The sequence below is a fragment of the Siniperca chuatsi genome, linkage group LG18 (genome assembly GCF_020085105.1).
Source record: "Siniperca chuatsi isolate FFG_IHB_CAS linkage group LG18, ASM2008510v1, whole genome shotgun sequence".
In the NCBI taxonomy this organism is placed as follows: domain Eukaryota; kingdom Metazoa; phylum Chordata; class Actinopteri; order Centrarchiformes; family Sinipercidae; genus Siniperca; species Siniperca chuatsi.
In genome coordinates, this window is record NC_058059.1 from 16,140,750 (window position 1) to 16,159,430 (window position 18,681).

The 18,681-nt window shown below is 39.4% G+C and overlaps 1 protein-coding gene across 1 annotated transcript in view; it reads left to right on the forward strand.

Moving 5' to 3' along the window:
- Window positions 1-18,681, forward strand: part of trabd2a (TraB domain containing 2A) — a 60,864-nt gene that overhangs the window by 15,628 nt on the left and 26,555 nt on the right. The window contains exons 3-4 of the mRNA XM_044174736.1: window positions 12,921-13,067; window positions 13,604-13,778. Coding sequence (XP_044030671.1) covers window positions 12,921-13,067; window positions 13,604-13,778 — 322 coding nt within the window. The remainder of the gene's footprint in view (window positions 1-12,920; window positions 13,068-13,603; window positions 13,779-18,681) is intronic.

Consider the following 18,681-nt stretch of genomic DNA (forward strand, 5'->3'; position numbering starts at 1 on the left):
GGCCTTCATGGTCTTCAGAGGATGAAACCTAATGACTCTAGCACTACCAGCAGGTCAGAGGTTTCACATATTCAGTGAAATATCTCAAGTTTTACATTATTGATTGGCACGAAATTTGGTATGGACATTCATGGTTCCCAGAGGATGAATCCTGATGACTTTGGTGATCCCCTGACTTTTCCTGTAGCGCCACCATGAGGTTGACACTTGTGGTTCAGAGAGAAATGTCTTGACAACTATTCAATGTATTGCCATGAAATTTGGTTCAATTATAATAACTTTGTCCAATACTTTGGTTTATGACCAAATACCTGCAAAACATCAGCCTCAGATGTACTTTGTGTTAAGTGCTACTAAGCAAATGTTAGCATGCTAACACTGTAAACTAAGATTGTCAACACGGTAAAGATTATACATGCTTAACATCAGCATGTTAGCATTGTCATTGTGAGCATGTTAGCATGTGGATATTAGCATTTAGCTCAAAGCACTGCTGTACCTAAGTACAGCCTCACAGAGCTGCTAGCATGACTGTAGACTCTTAATCTTGTTATTCAGAAGATACAGGGTCACACTTCATTCAGTTTTAGCGTGGATTACATGGAAACATGAGTGATCTTACAGGTTTTAAACAAGTCCAGTATCACTTGGAATATACTAAAACTTTAATTTTCCTATAAATACAATTACATTTACTGCCACAAAGGTCGATCATGTCAAGTGTAATGCAAATCAACAGGAATTTTCAGCTTTTAAAGAGCTCAGGACAGTCACCACTTTGATATGTGAATTTTCAACGCAACTTGAGACAACTAGCAAAGCTCTACAGAAGCTGAATCATCTGCAGCTGCATCACTCATAAAAGCAGCATGATCAAAAAGAAACAGCAAAGCATATTCTCATTCCAGCTTCTCAAATGTGCAGTTTTGGTGCTTTTGTATCATTGTAAATTAAACAGGCGGTTGGACAAAACAAGCAAGACGTCACCATTTTCACATTTTACAGACTAATTGATTTGATCACTTATTACTTATGAATTGCTTCATGGTCAAATATGTTGAATGAAGTGTTTTACTGAGCATGTGTCACCATAGAGACACTACATATGAAACCTGGTTTGGTTCTTAAAAATACTTTGCAGCTGAATCCCTAAATCGTGATCTAAAATCAGATGCAAACTGCTCTCTGTCCCTGTATCTCTCAGTGTGTGTCCTTCACTCGCTCCCCACAGCACTTCTTCCCCTGATCTAAAATGAGTGGAAATCTCTATTTTTTGTGTGTATCTCGTATAGTTTGTGTAGCTTTGACAGTCGTTATTTTGGTCATAACCTCACATGACAGGAGTGTGTTTATGTGTGTACCATCCTCAGTGAATGCAAAGGGACACTTCAGTTTGTGAAAACTTAACTCCCAACACATTTGAGATGTTTGGATGTTTTTCATATTTTGTTGGCTGTTTATAAGTCTGTGGTTGTGAGGCTGTGGGTCGTGGCAGACGTCTGCACAACAACAACCATCTCTCTCTTCCCTGTGTCTCGCTCTCTCTCTGTCTTTCCACTTATGTCTCTTTATCACTTTGTCATTTTTTTTCTTCCCTACAGGCATGGTTCTCTCTTTTCCTCCCACCATCTGTCTCTCAATATTGTTTTTCGCCTTCTGTTTATCTCTCTCCATCCCTTTGTCTCCTTTATTGATCAGTCTTTCACCACAATAAATAAATACATTTCTCAGATGGTTTGGATACAAGGTCCTATTTTCCATGACATAGACTCATTCTATATGTGTGTGTGAGGTTTAGGGTTTGTACTGGTGATGGCTTTAAAGGTCGAGGTTGAGCCTATTGAGTTGCTTTGAGTCAGTGTTTTTGTTTTGAACAAGGGAATTGATGCAAGCTGACAGAAAGTGTTTACGTGCATATTAATGTGAACGTGCCTGGCTGTGTGCGTGGCTTGTTCAGCTTGGGTTGCCAACTGTGCTTTGGTTCTGAGTCTGGGCCAGTGGTTTAAAGGAATTGCAGATACTCCTAAATAGCGTTGTGTGGGTTTTTTGATTCCTGCTGTCTCTCTCAATCTAACTTCTGCAGAGTCAAAAGTTGGGGATTTTTTTCTGGCACTACTGTATGTTGTTTTTGTTGTCCAGTGCTGAGAACATGTTGTCTTAACAAAATTGTACCCATCATCCTGTGCAGTAGGAGATTTTGTGTCTTTAAGCCCAGAGGCAGTGTTTTTTAAAGGAGCTGTATCAGTTCAAAACAGGTCTTCAGATAAATTGTAATCCTGATATCTGAACACCTTATTGTAATAGTGTTGTGACTCCTGAACTGCAGCTATACCATTAAAAAATCTAAAACAAAGCAATTTAAGGCATGAAATGTTAATCCAACAAATATTATGTAATAATAAGCCACCAATGCAAATTAATTCAGTTGATGTTTTAATTCATACAATTCTTTCAAACTGCCAAACTGTCCATGTCCCGTGAAAACCATTTACCTGCAAAACATCAACTTTTTATGAGCTAAGAAAAACAGCCCTTTTTTGGCAATGCATCAACCCAGAAAGGGCACGTCATCCTTCAGATTATGTGAAAAAACTAAAAACTGCTGTAACACTGACATATATACTGTATGCTGGGCTTTTAATTTGAAGTCCTTTGCTGTGTCTTATGTTTGTACAAACTGGATTGTTGAAGCAAATGTACACATGTAATCCAATCAACATAATCAAAGCATAATATACAACATTTGGCTCTTGAAGCAACCTACTTTATTGAAATATTACATACATTTCTCAAAATATTACTACTTTACAAAGTTACTCTTACCACACTGAGTTAGCCCAAAGGTGCTGGTTGCTAATTGATACATTATCACAACGGAAAGAGTCACAATATTATAAGTTTCTGCCCTTCACAAAATATATAAAGGATAAATGAAGTATTTTCCTCCATTTTGGACACACATAATGAAGTCTTTCCAAACAACATCTAAAATGATGAGGTTTTAGCAGTGTTATTTATGTGACCTTAGTAATGGAGCGCTCAGTGTAGGAAGTCCATTAGTGACCTTTAGAGTCTTGAGGCGGTGGAGAGGTCAAACTGTCTGACCTCACCTGAAGCTGTGTATATGTATGTGCATTTGTGATTCGTCTTGTCCTGAAATATGAAGCATGCCAAAAGCCTTTAAGTATTGCATGTCTGAGATTGACAGCTGAGGGATTGAAATAGAGCCTCAAACTGTATATTTTTGTGTGTTTTTGGAAGTGTGTGTGATACAAAGTAAAAAACAAAACAATAGAAACTGATGTGTCAACAAACAATAGGTTAACATACAGTAAGATGATATTGGTACATCTGTTTATGTGCTACTATAAAGCCACAGTGAACATAACTAATATAGTGACAATAAAGACCAGTTTGAGTTAAACATGGCCACCTTTTCCCTGTGTGAAAGCAGAAAATCAAATTTACTCGTCTTTCCCTGTTTGCATTAGGCTTGTGTCATCATGTACACAGCTGCATCGACCCATCGAGCCCCCTAGTGTGCTATTGAATTACTTAATAACTTTACTAATATTATTTTAATATTATTATCATTGATCTGTTTTGTGTTTCCACCACAGACAGTACTCTTAAAATGGAGGCTGGGTTGTTACCGGGGCTTCAGGGCTAACCGGGGCTAACCGGGGCTATCTGGGGCAAACCCCCTTCACTTTTCCAGCAGCTGGAAAACAACAGACGAGACTTTTCTTGGTCTTGAGAAGCTGCAGAATTTATTAACTGACTCTGTAACCCACACTGTACATTTACTGCCATACTGACAACTTGTTTTTATGGCACCCCCAAAAAAAGCATTGGCAACTAGCTAGATTCAATGCATCGTCAATTCTCAATTAAACTGACAAGGCCCAAGCCTAGTTTGCATGATAACACACGCACAATGTGATGATCTAAGTGCTCGCAGCTGTATCGGGTTGAATCACAGCATGAAACAGCTCGGCAGTGTTGTTCTTGACTCGCGCTGTCCTGAAGATTAACAGTGTTCCTTCAGTCGACAGACAAGTCGTAGAGATTGATGGCTGTTTTCCTTGTGGCTTGCTGTGTTTTCAAGACCCTCGTGTTGTTTCTTAGTGAACTGATGGACTGAGTGGCTGGCCCGCTGCTCTGTGGGGTTTTGTATGTGAATGTGTGTGTGTGTGTGTGTATTTGTGTAAGAGAGAGACAGAAAGGAAGAGTGACAGACAGAAAGACAGAGGCAGGGAAGTCTGTGAACAGTGGATGTATTAGGTTGCCAACGATGACAAACTCTTCACTCTTGGTCACTGTCGGAGTGTGTGGTGCCACCATAGTGTGTGTGTGTGTGTGTGTGTGTGTGTGTGTGTGTGTGTGAATGCTTGTTTACAATTATTTGCATAATTTTGTATGTTATTATGCTTAGAAGAGTTACTTTTGTCATGTTTACACTTTTTTTTCAATTGATAATCAGATGATTCTTTCGACTGAGAGTCGTTTAAGAAATAGGTTGAAACTTGAATATAGTATTTTAGTGTCTATTAATTACACCATAGTAATCAAATTATAATAACCCTAACCCTATAGACCGCCTCTCTTTTAACCTAACCCTAACCACCAATACAAAATCTTCTATGACGAGACCATGTCATGGCTCGGGCTACAACCAACTAATTTTTTGATTACCTATTAATCTACCTGTAACTTTTCTTTGATCAATGGTTTAGTCTATAAAATGTCCGAAAACCTGAGGTGACATCTTAAAACTTCTTGTTTTGTCCAAGACATTCAGTTTACAATGATGTAAAACAGCAAATCCTCACATTTGAGAAGCTTGAACCACCAAATATTTGGCATTTTTGCTTAATGATTAATCAATTATCAGAACTGTGACAATTAATGTTTTGTCAGTTGATTGATTGGCTAATCACTGAGTATGATAATTATTCATTATTATTATTTCTTTCAATGTTTTATCATGACAGATGTGTACAAATGTAAGGTTGGCATACATCTAAGGGTGTGTTGGTTGGGACTCATGTACAGCTTGTTCAGGGTGTAGTGAAACAGGATTGAGAGGGGGGTTTGAGAAGTTGACATTTCAATCACCACAATCCCCAGTACACACACACACACACACACACACACACACACACACACACACACACACACACACACACACACACACACACACAGACACAGACCTCCAGCCATTTGGTTTGAGGCTGATTCCCTGTGACAGCCTAAATATTTGGCTGCGTCCGGGCACCAAGGTAAATGCACCCCACAAGAATGTTTTTATAGGGTGAGAGAGAGAGAGAGAGAGAGAGAGAGAGAGAGAGAGAGAGAGAGAGAGAGAGAGAAGGAGAGAGAGAAGGGGTGGCAGAGAGGTTTTGGACAGAGATAAAGAGAGAGAAACAGAGAACTCACAGAAAGAAAGAGAAGGAGAACTGTATCCTCGGCTTCATATAAATGTGGTTTGTGTGTTGACTGTAAGAGACTTTGTTGCATATATAGGCAGTATACACTATAATAGTTGTAAGCACATTTATTAGCATTTATTAATGCATTTTGTCAACATTTAGGCTGGTTTATAAACAGATAATGAATGATGATATAGTAAAATACAGCTGTAATTTTATAAAATATGTCTTTGTAGGACAAGTTCTAATTGTTAACAAATACTTTCAGTTAATCAACACTTAAAACGTCCCTAAATTCTTATATAAATAATGAATAATAATTATTTATTAGTGCTTATAAATGCTTTATGGTGGGATTGAAGTAAGGTATTACCCTGTTGGTAGACTGAAAATTAATCAACAATACATCTGATAATAGATTAATCATTTAACTTAAACTTGCTGTAAACTTTAACTACTGTCTCCAAAGGGACATTTGTCTTGCAGACATTGTGAAACATGAAATAGAAAGCACACAGACTTGAACACTGGATAAAATAATAAAAATCATTATCTGAGACATCATGAGCATCAACAATTTGATGGGATGAGGGTTAAAATTATGTATGTTAAAAAGTAAACATATGCCATGTAGTCATAGCATATAGCAACATGCAGTGGTTCAAGCTTCTCAAATGAAGGGTTGTTACTTTTTTATCAGCGCAAATTGATTTTCTTTGGGTTTTGGTCTGTTGATCACCCAAAACAAGCAATATAATGACATCACAGTGGGCTCTGGGAGATGTTGATACTGTTTTCTAACATTTTATAGATTTTAAGATTTACTGAATTATGGGAAAAATAACTGACTGAGTAATCAATGAAAATAATCATCAGCTGCAGCTCTATATCAGTGCCATTGCAGAGCTGAAAAAACATTGTCCGTTTAAGAATGAACCCTGCTTAAATATATCATGTCCAGTGAAAACCCATTTTTTTCATGCACATTTTGAAGAGAAAGAAACTTTCTGTGTGCACACAGATCTCGCTGTCTGGCTCCATGAGAGAGTTGTTCATGTCAACATTCATTGATTGAACTGTTCATGATCAAAAGAAATAGGACATATCAATTATACCGGAGGATGGATTTTCCTTTCAAAAAGAGGGGGAAAACAATTTTTGGTCATCATTATTGTCAAAGATACAGGCCTGGGGATTTTTCTCTGTGTGGCTTGGCAAAAAAATCACCATCTTTCTTTTTGTCTTTTTAACTCTCTCCCCTCTTTCTCTTCTAGGCCCCATATTTCCTTTTTTTTTGCCGTATTGGAAAATTAATAAAGCTATGTTCAAAGGTTTGCTTTGAGCTCTGCAGAGGCTGCAGTAATCCACGATGATGAAGTATTTAAACACACACACATATACATGTATATATGTACATATACATACAAACACACAGACAAAAGACCTAATCTTGTACAGGTGTATACACACATACATGCACAAAAACACACACACGCAGCGAGGAGTGACCTGAGGAATGCAGGGGTCAAATCTTTAAAGACCTGGCTGATAGAGTGGATGTATAGGATCAAAGGGGAGAGAGAGAGAGAGGGAGGGAGAGATGGATGGAAAGAGGAGAGGGAGGGAGGGAATGTACCAGATCAAACAAGAGAGGAAGGGAGGAATGAAATGATGGGAGGATGAATGGAGGAGTGAGAGTGGAGGTGTAGGCAAGGGGGGAGAAAAGTAAGAGGAAATGTGGTCAGAGGGAGTTGGCAGGAGGGACCGAAGAGAGAAAAGGGGGAGACAGAGGAGGAAAAAGAAGAGGTAGAGGTAGGATAGAGGGACAAAGTGTAAAAACAATATAGATAACTCATAGTGACAGGTGTGTGTGTGTCTCTGTTTAAATGGTGGGTTTCCAGCCAGAAAGTGAAAGCTCACTTGTGCAGTGGTGAAAGATTTATGAATGTGGAGATGTGTGTGTGTGTATGTGTGTGTGTGAATGGGGAGTGTCAGTAAATACCTGCTGAATGAAGCTGAGGCCATTTTTTTGCAGCTGCAGTATCCATTAGCTACTCTTGACAGTCATTTCTTTATAAATGTGGAAGTCCACAATAAGCTGCATTTTCAGACACCAAAAATAAGATTATTGAAAAATTTTGATAATGCCCCAACATCTCATCTTGCATTGCAGTGTGGGGAAAACAAACAAACAAACAAACAAACAATCAAAAAGAACTAAAAAAGTCCAATATTATTCTGCGTCAGTTATATTAAGGGTATACTCTACCAGAAATGTCTTTTGAATTTCAAATAGTCACCACTTGTAGGCTTCACAGGTCAAAGATTTTGGAGCTCACTTCTTTCAGAGGACGGCTGTAGTCAGCTTAGATTCACAGCAGGCACAATGGTTTCCAATGTCTAAATGTATAGAAATGTCAATAGAAACTACTCAAATCACTTGTGCAGCATAAACAACTTCTCTGCTCTTTATCTGTATGTTCACTATGGTTCAAGCTAAATACACTGCTTAAATCCAAACTGACTACAGCTGCTGTCCTCCAATTATCAGTGGAATATTCATTTGAGAAATAGTAGAACAGGGTCTCAATGCAGAAAACTAGGAACTGCCATTAGCCTTGCCTTAGCAGGTGTCTTATTTAATATTATTTTATACCTATTTGTGCAATTTTCTGACAAGGTGAACAGCCACGAAATCATCTTATTTGTCAGAAGTGGCCATCCTTCCCAAAACACTCCAAACCAGATAGTTGCAGGAATATTTTTTTCAAATTCACGAGCTTTATTGGCATGGGAAACAGATGTTTATATTGCCAAAGCAAGTGTGAAATAAAAAACAACAACAACAACAAAAATGTACATAAACAGCTCATTTCATTGTTTGCCAGATGCTATAAAAACTAAACAAGGAGGAAGAAGAAGAGATTAGGGCTGGGTACTGAAAGAGTAATGGAAACTTGTAACATGTAAAATTATGACCCCAAACCTTATCATTTACTGTGTCCAATGCAGTTTGTTACAGTCAGCCCTGAAATGTGCTGCTAAAATCTGTCCTAAACAATATCAGTTGTGTATCTGTATCTGCTACTTATATGACAACTTGTCTGCAAGATAAAATAAAGCACAGGTGACTTCCTGCACTTCTAAGTAAACAATGTAGTCGAATAACCAGGTGTTGGTGTGTAAATGTAGGACCATACTAGTCACTGCTCCGTGAACCCCTGGCAGTGCTGCTGTGCTCCTGATAGGTCTTGTTTTAGGGCTGACTGCTCTGACTAACGTTTCACATCACTCATAAGTAACTCAGAATCCCTATCTGACTATTTCTGTCTGCCTTCATCTCTGTCTGTGCTCTCCTCCTCTGAGATCTCACTGATAACAGCAGTACTGAGAGTCCATTCCTCTCATTCTCTCTTTCTTTCTGTCTTTCCTCTCTCTTATTGGTTTGGCTCGTGTTTCTTTTTCTGCTGATTTCTGGTAGAAATCATAGACTACTCTCCCCTCTCTCTCTCCTACCCCTCTCTGTGTGTGTGACAGAGAGAGAGGGAGAAAGAGAGAGAGTTGTGTTACTCTGATAACATCAGGAGGAAACAGAAGAGCTGTTGGAAGTCTTCATTTGTACTTGGGAGATGGCCAAGGCTCGTCGAATTGGCTGCAAGTGCTGTGAGTGTGTTTGTGTGTGTGGTGGTCTGAGCACATGATTTGTCAACAGTGTGGACAGGCTACTTTTAAAACGCTTGTTTCAACTCAGAGACATGCTTTTCTCCTCTCTCTCTCTCTCACACACACACACACACATAGGCGCGCGTGCACACACACACAATCACCTAGAAAAACAAGAAAAAAACACACACCAAGAGAAAGATAGTCGCATACAGACACACACGTGCTTCTCAACATGCTTTTAGTTTCTTATCAAAATGCAATTGGAAATGAAGTTACTGAAACACTTCCCAACCCCAGTGCCAGCACTTACAAACAGAATAACATCAATTAGCCAGAGGCTTTACCATACAAGGAGTTTATCTTGGTGTTTACAAGCTTGCTCACATTGCAGCAGATTCATACTGTGACAGGACCTCACATACAGTTTATATACATTTATATACAGGCAAAAAATGTGTTGCTGACACATTGTTGCTGAGATTAAATACTTCAAATTATCTTACTTGTTGGAGTGCTAAGGTTGAAATATGTACTGGAGATGAAACTGAATTAGCATGAAAGCAGTCATGATGTTTGCGTTTGAACGTTGCAGGCTGTTGTGCCGTCATCCTGTCCTGCTGCCTCACTAGGGCTGTCAGTTACAAAGCAAACTAGTTTGAATGAATTAGAACTAAAACATACAGTGAATAGCTCACATTTCATCCCATAGATTTCTAAGATACGTTACCAAATTGACGTTGTTCTGCTCCTTAATGGTGCACCCTCTGCCTCACTTGGTGACTATGCTAGCAGGTGACTCCTCAGATTTGTTGCCGTGGCAATGAAAATGTCACGCCGGGATCGGACTACATGATATCAGCTCCATAATGGCCCGATGGCGCCTGTATGATAGCGAAAGACAACCGATGCAGCATTGCAATCTGACAAAAAGACTAGCTTTTCAGAATTTTGTTTGCCCTTTCTCATATAGTCTGACATCTTCTGCGATGTATTCCTTGACATTGATGCGTGAGACCACAGTGCGCTCTACTGCACACAACTACATGCTGAAAGAGAAATGATGTTAATGGTGCTGTCAAGTGAACGATGAAGTCGATCTCTGGCACCTCCTGCCCGATCAACCTATGGTACCTCATGCAAGCTATGATTGGTCAGGGTTCAACGTTGCCATGTCTCTTGGCAAGAATGGCAAGTCATGGCAAGAATTTATGACTTGACAATCACCTAATCCAACTCTAAAGACTTGAATATTGTGTAGTCTGATCCTTGCATTAGACAGTTTCACATTTCACATTGTTTCTCAGATCCTTTGGGGTTGTGATTACCCATTCAGAAAAGTTCCCTAGTTTTTTCCTTTTTACATTTTTGAAGAGAACAAAAATAGCCTTGTTTGCTGATAGAGCCTTAGAGTGTGCACTATGTCTGAGTAAAAGACAAATTAATTGAAATCATTACAGATTGAATATTCACCTTTTTTGCCACGTTCAAATGATTTCAAATAAAAAGTGACAGCCCTGCTACTCACTATGCTGCATCATTGCTGTAGTTGTATGGTGTAGGTGCTTGTGTTCAGCGTGTTGTCTGCTTTTTTGGAACTTCTAATGATGCTGGCAAATTCATATTTGGTTCTTGTGCGTACAGTGTTTAAAACATAATTGCTGCCATCTTTCTTTGTTACAGTTCTCAACAGACTAATGTCTAATGTCTGTTTATGACTGTTGGAAAGAGATCCACCATTTCATAAATGCAATTAATGTAACCTCTCCTCAAAGATACTCTACTAAGCATGCTTCCCACTTTTCTTGCAAATCCTTAAACCAAGCCAACACACTCCAGAGCGAGAGCAGCAAGAGTTTTTTCAGCCTTTTTCAGAACACTCCAGATCTCCACATGTGGGAATCTGACTGTGATGATGTTTGCTCTGGATGCACACACCCACCCCACTCCATCTCAACAAGAGGGGACATTTCCATGACAAAGGACAATTATTGACTTTCATTGGCTCCGCTTGCTTTGATATCAGCAAGGGGTGTGTCTGTGTGTCTGTGTGTGCGTGCTGGAGGGGGCGGGATAGGGGGCAGCAGTGGAGGAGAAGAAGAAACAGGGGGACCTGATGAAAGGAGCTGAGTGGGAAAATGCACCCACTGACCCACAGTGCACTAACAGAAGAGGAGGATCACAGAAGAAAGAAAGAAATCATTCATTAAGCCTTTCTTTCTTTCCCTCCTCTTTTTGCTCCTGTTTTCTGTATCCTTCCTCACTTTCTTGCTTGTGTTTTCTTCCTGTCTGTCTCTTTCCTTCCCTAAACCTCCCCCTTTTTTTACTCTCTTTCTTTTTTATCTGGCTATGACTGATTCCCCCCTCCTCCCTTCACAGCCATAATTTAAGGGGCTGAAAGGCACGGCGAGTGGAGAAAGAGGAGAAGAGAGAGCTGAGAAAAAGGGGAGACCCTGCAGATGAGGGCCTTCCTTCACGGACGTGGCACAGATGTGAGGGTGTTTTTGTGAAATAAGTCGGGGAGGGGCGGCGATAGGCTAATTTGCGTGGCATAAAGACGGGGCCCTTTTCATATGCAGAGCGCCACTTTGATGCGCGGCCGATGAAAGCTGGAGGGAGCGCAGAGGAGAGGAGAAGAGAGGGTGACGGAGGGGTTCTTTGTCCCCTGACAAGAAGGCATCTGCTCCACGCTGCCCTCCTCTCCTCCTCTCCTCTGCTATACCGAGGCTCCCACAATGGGCCAGCCCAGAGAGAAAAGTGTCATCAGAGCACCTTAGAAAGCAGAACATGAAAAAACCCCCCCAAAAAACAGCCGCTTGGGTTGGCCTGGTTGGCGTACGGGTATGCATATCAATACAGAATTCATTTGACAAAGATCTGAGAGTACACGCATGCTCACACACACACACACGCATACACACATATGCGTACACGGTTGCACACTGAATTGTAAAAACATACAGACATACTGTAGACGCATTTACATACTTCCACAGCTGACAAAACACATCTTCACTTTGACTGATCGTCCCCATTGAGAAACAAATAAACCATACAAACTTTCCTCCATTATGGGAATCAACATCAATGGCTTGCAGGATGAAAGGTGTGTGTGTGTGTTTGTGTGCGTGTGTATGGTGGAGAGATCAGAGGGAGACCATGTGCTGAGGTGAGTGGCAGTGGTTTCTGTGTGTGTCAGTGTTGCTGTGTGTAGACCGTAGGACCTTCAGTGTGTGTGTGTGCGTTTAAGTGTATTTGTGTGCATGTATGTGTGCCCTTGCGGTACTGATCATAGGCGGCAGGCTCACCAGGGCCCTCTCACCAAACACTGGCTGATTTCACGCTCGGACAATAGCTGAATCCCTGCAGCAGAGCACAGAGTGTTTTGGCAGGAAAAACTCAAACTGTCTTCTTTGCTATAATAGATAGTTCAGTAAACCCAAGCATTTTACTCAGTTAACTACCTATTTGGATCACATCTGTGTTTCTGTCATTCAATAAGGTGTAATGAAATCAAAATGACCAGGATTAGGACAAGATACATTTCACCAATTTAGAATTTCTTGCCTAATCCTAATATATCAGTTTGTGTGTTGTCCCAATAACACGACTGTTTCTCTTGTGGTACATGTGATATGTGTGAATGTTTAATGCTGTAGCTTAATTTATTTCAGTGTACCTCATCATACTGTATTATGCATTTGTTGCATCAACACTATCAAGTCAAATGTTTCTACATTTACTTGCTGAATCAGCACTAACTATTATCTTCCATCAGGGTAGAAATAAATCGATCAGTAACTGGTTGTCTTTGTCTCATTCTAGGTGATATTTGCCCTCAACCAGACGTTATTACAGCAGGAGTCTTTAAGGGCAGGAAGCCTACAGGTCCCGTACACCACTGAAGACCTCATCAGGCACTACAACTGTGGAGATCTCAATTCCATCATCTTCAATCATGACACCTCACAGGTCAGTCTTATCTTTTCTAGCGGTGGGCTTTAACTGCTTTCACTCTAGTTAATAAGCTAGGAGTCATTTTGACCCCTTGACTTTGTCCCAGTGACACGACCCATGACCTTCTACCTTCGACCCTAACCCTCTGACTGACCTTTCATCCCCCACACCTACTCTTATACCCTCCCTTCTACCAGCTTCTGTATACTATTGCTAATGTAGTTCTTCTGTTCTGTCCTCTTCGTTGCCCCTCCATCATCCTTGCCATGTCTTTCTCTCTATTATTTTCTATCCTTCCTCCTAGCAATCCCTGCGCACCTTGGGGAGTCCAAAGACTTGTCTAACATTTATTCTTTTGACTTTATTTGTCAGCTCTATTGTCAATATTTTAATTGGACAAGAACGTGGAGCAAATTTTGTGTGATGTGTTTTTAGAATTCCTGCTTTTTCTTTCGTGAAATCTGAATGAAAGCTCTGGAAAAGCAATCTCCTCTCCCTCTTCTCCTTTTCACCTTCATGGCTTGACTGAACCATCACCCCTGCAACCCTAGGTCCCTAACTTCAAAAACGTGACACTGCCACCCAGCGAGCAGGTGACCGCCCAGGAAATAGACAGCTACTTTCGACAGGAACTCATCTACAAGAGGAATGAGAGGATGGGGAAGAGGGTCAAGGCACTGCTGGAGGAACACCCTGACAAGAGCTTCTTCTTTGCCTTTGGAGCAGGTTGGTGTTAAATACACACTATATAGGAATAAAATGGGATAAAGAAACAAAGTACCACAATTTCTGTAATATTAAAGCATCAACTCCACAGATGCTAGTGTTTCAGGCTAAAATGTCAGACAAAAAGATAACACTTAGGTCTTTATTAGTCTGTGCTCATGTCTCCGTTCATCAGAGCACTCAATAAGATTACTTTTGTACCTACAACAAAATGACTTAAATTCCTCTCTTTGTTAGGAGTGCACTTCTGCAAAGGAGATAGAAGGCGTCTTAGTCTGAGCAGCTTAACAAACTCATGGATAGAAATAGAAAACAAAGACTTCAGAAAGTGGGGACAGAAATCCCAGCTGATCAGAGAGGTGGAACTTGCTTACTCTTTTTAATCTACAAGGCAATACAGCTCTTTTCAGATATAGACATATCATATATAATATAAATATATATATGTAAAAACACTTTGTGACAAATCTGATGTTCTGTCTTTGAGGATTTGTTCCCAAAGACACACCATTGTTTGTTGATTCTGTTTGGGAAACTGGTGTTGATAAGCAGCCCTGCAATCAATCAGTGCCTTAGCTGACTAAGCTAAACTGGACTAGACTAAACCATTGCTCTAGAGCTTTATCAGCATAGGTTCCAAATAAATTGTCAGGTCTTTCTCTAAAGCAGAGGCTCAATAAAAACATCCTTTTATCAGTTTGGGACTGACCAGAAACAGACATGTGGTCTGGTGAAGTCCTTTCACATAGTTTTAGACATGTCAGTTCAATTCTTTGAATTCCTTTATAACAATGCTGCAGCCTCATAAGTAACACCCACCTGATAAGAGACTTGACTTAAAACAGGGAGGATAAAGAGACCAGATAACAGCAAAGAAGATTCCACAAAGTTGTCTACTTAAACGTGGATGCCTCTGTGCATGTGTGTGTGTATTCGTGTTTCGTGGTTGGGCGATGTGTATCTAAGGCAGACAGTCTTTGTCATGTTGGAGTCGTATTGGTTTGCCTGACATCTGGTTGTTTAATCAAAGCATTGTTCACACCTAATAAAGACAAGGCTATTCTGTAATCATTTACTCAGGTGTATTTTCACTCTAGATAAAGTTAGTTAGTTAGTTTTTTATGTCATGCCAAACATTTAGCCCTTCCCACACAAGACAGCGCTAGATACCTAACATCAAAAATATAACAAGACATCTTTCGATCACATACAAAACAAGAGAAAAACTATCAACCATAACACTATATTTACATACTTTCAAGTAATATGTGTTAATTAATTATGCAACGAATAGCAGAAGAAAGGATAAAAATGCTACAAGCCTAAAGATATACGTAAGTGTAAACAACATCTGCATGAAAATGACCATTTCCTTGAATAAGTAGTTTTAGTTGTGGCCAGATGTTGCCAAACTTTATTTTATTTTGTTTCTAGCAGGGTACTTGGACAGGAAATATGTTCTTTTTTTCCCACGGAGGAACATGGTCCAGGAAACCTTTTATCATTTTATGATTATTTTCTATTTTTTATGATTATTTTCTCGATTGATTGATTAATCATTTTGTCTATAAAATGTCAGAAAATTGTGAAAAATGCCCAAATGATTAATCAATTCTGATTATCAAAATAGTTGCTAATTAATTTACTGTCGAGTGACTAGTAGACTATTCGTTGCAGCTCTAATTATTTTTCATTTATTGATTCATTTGTTTTTGTATTTGTGTATTTGTGCCTGTGTTGTAAATTATTTCTTAAAATCACTCCACTTAAGGTAATCAATCATTCATACATCAATTTAAATCAAACTTTATTAACACTTTCGATTAAAAAAAAAATTAAATACTAATTTCTTCATTTTATACAGTGAACTTAAAAAGGGAGGTAATGGAAGAGCACAGTAACCTAAAATTAAATAGATCCACAGCAAATGTTACCATTAGTCATACATATATCATCAGATGTAAACATTATCATTTAATGAAAATGTTGTAACATATATATATATATATATATATATATATATATATATATATATATATATATATATATATATATATATGTTGTCCATTTTGAATGTCATGAATTTGTAGTTCATCACACATAAATGGCACAATATGGATTTAAGTTAACTAAGTCAATTTTACATCATTGAAACTGTAAAAACCTTAACAAAGTTTATGATATTTTTACAGTGAAGGCCACATACACTTTGGAAAGAATCTGTTCACCCCAAAATTTGATTTTGTTCATTATGGGATATGTATGAAGGAAAGAGGATCAAATTTTAGTGCCATCAATTTCACAGTCAGATTTTCCTTGTGATGACATCGCCTGAAACGTCCTCATCCAAAGTTTCTTTGGTCAGTTAGAAGCAGAAAAGCAGCAAACGTTGAGCAGAGAGAGAGGCCTTCACAGTCTGTTGGTCTCCAAGCTGGCAGGAAACAGCTGAGGAAAAGCAGACACACACACACACACACACACACACACACACACACACACACACACATGCACACTCAAACCCTAACAAGGAGTACATTTCACGGCGTGTCCCTAAGGAGCTGCCTTTACAAGGGCTTGGTCTAAAAAGGTGTGTGCCTCTGTGTGTATTTACGTGTGTGTGTGTGTGTGTATGTATGAGCTGGTGAGTGAAAGTGATACGGGCAATCAGCCCAGAAGCACTAGTCTTAGACATACGGAGGGCAGGTTTGGTCGGTGTATACAAGGAACGGGATGGGGCACATTACGGTGCATGCACATGTGCATATGCGTGAACACACACACACAAAATGTGCACACGCACACACACACACACACACACACACACACGCTCCCCAGCCCCCAAGCAATCCCCAAGACACCCAAGACAGACCTGGGTAAAATGTGTCCTTAATTATCCCTGGAGGGGTCAGAGGACACACACACACAACACACACACACATAGGCACACATACTACAATGGAGCCCATTATGTTGCCGTACTCAACTTCCCTGTTACAATCAGGTGTAAGACCAGTCTTATCAGTGACCATCTCACGTCTCTCTGAATCTGTACAAAAGGACGTCTCAACAGATCCAGGATATGATTATTGTCTATTTTGCATTTTGTGTTTGTGTATTTTTTAGCTAATAATTTACTGAACTGTCAGTGTGACGTGTTGCAGTGATCAGAAACTCGGAAAGAACTGTACCCTTCAATTGTAACGCTGCAAGCTTTAGGTAAATGATGATTACTTGTAATTCATCCAGACTTGACTTCAAACTAAATCGGATTCAGAGAAATTAGCTTTGTGTTTTTTTTTGAAAGAGCAATCACATATTTAGCATATTTCTCTTCCCGAGTAATGATCCCATTAGCCTGCAGGGGTTGGCCTGCAGATTCCTGACTGACCTATGTGGAAAATTGTTGAGGGTTTTCATTTTTCCCTATAATAAGCTTTATTGCCACAACAAGTTAACAAAACAGTTTATACATGATGATTTCTTCCCTGTCAAATTGCCTGGTTGGATGCAGATTGTGCTTTGCCAAAGGAAACTTAAGATATCACAAGAGTTAAGTAGAAAAGTGTTTGGGTATCCTGGTGATTTATGTTTATGGAAGCCTCGTTCATGTTTGTTTGTCAGGATTGATGACAGTAAGCATCTGAAAAAGTACATTGCAACAACTTAATCTTAACTTAATCCGATAAGGCAAATGCTGTAAACTTCTTTGCAAGACCATCATATAACATGATGACAATCATGCATCATTAATCATTTTTTTAAATGAAATATATTTTGCTATTCGTTGCTGCTGCAGTAAAACAAACTAGAAGTTCATCAATCTTGATCTGTAGTTCAATAATGTCTTAATGTCACATGAAGCAGAAATGTTATGAAATCATAATTGAAAGAAGCTGAACTGAGGCTGCAACAATAAGATAATGTAGTAGTTAAAAGTGAAACAGTAGTGAAGAAAAATGGATACATGTGCTGCTTTTCATTGTTATCCGTGTCTATGGGGAAGAAATATTTAGTGATTTTTTGGGGTTTTGGAAATTGTTTATGGAGAAAGCATTAATGGTTGACAGTCACAGGCTGCCAAACCAGAGCTAACGTTTTCTTACCCTAAATGATTTCTCATGTGCTTACAGCACACGGCCATGCACGCATATCCTCTCTCTCTCTCTCTCTCTCTCTCTCTCTCTCTCTCTCTCTCTCTCTCTCGTCTTGTTTTCTATGAGTGTTGGCACTTTGTGGACCAAGTCTTGAGCCATCATTAGATTGAGAGATGTATAAACAAAGATAATAAGCTTTGTTTTTACATCAGTTATTTTCATATTATGTAAAAAGTTCTAAAAATATAAAAACAATAAATCCACTTTCTTTTGAATTAGTATGTCTAATTAGCCAACAGTCATCAAAATCTTAACTACTTGTCATAAGAGTTGTAGACCTCCTATAGAAAACTACTTTCACACCAATTCTGAGATGTTGATTTTGTGTCCAGACTCACCAGAATGAGGCCTGTGACCAACTTTGCATTCACGTTTCTGCTGTTGGAGAAACTTTTTTTTTCCAGCGGTCTGGTCAGAGTAGTGGTCAGGAAGGCAACAGTCAAACAAACAGACGTGGTCACTGGTCAGCCAAGAGGAACACACACATCCTTCTCTCTCTCTCTGCACACTTGATCTCTCTCTCTCTTTGACCCTCTCCCCCCACCATACACTCAGTTTCATTTTGGTGTGTCTGTCTGAGATCTGTCTTCATCTCACCAAGTTGTCTTGTCCAGAGACTTTTGCAGACTTCATTTTTAGCGGGTCCAGACATGAGCAAAGAGAAAGAGAGATGATAAGAGCTGCTTACAACAATGTCACATTTATGCAGCGCACACCCACAATGACCACCCAGGAGTCTGTTTGATATA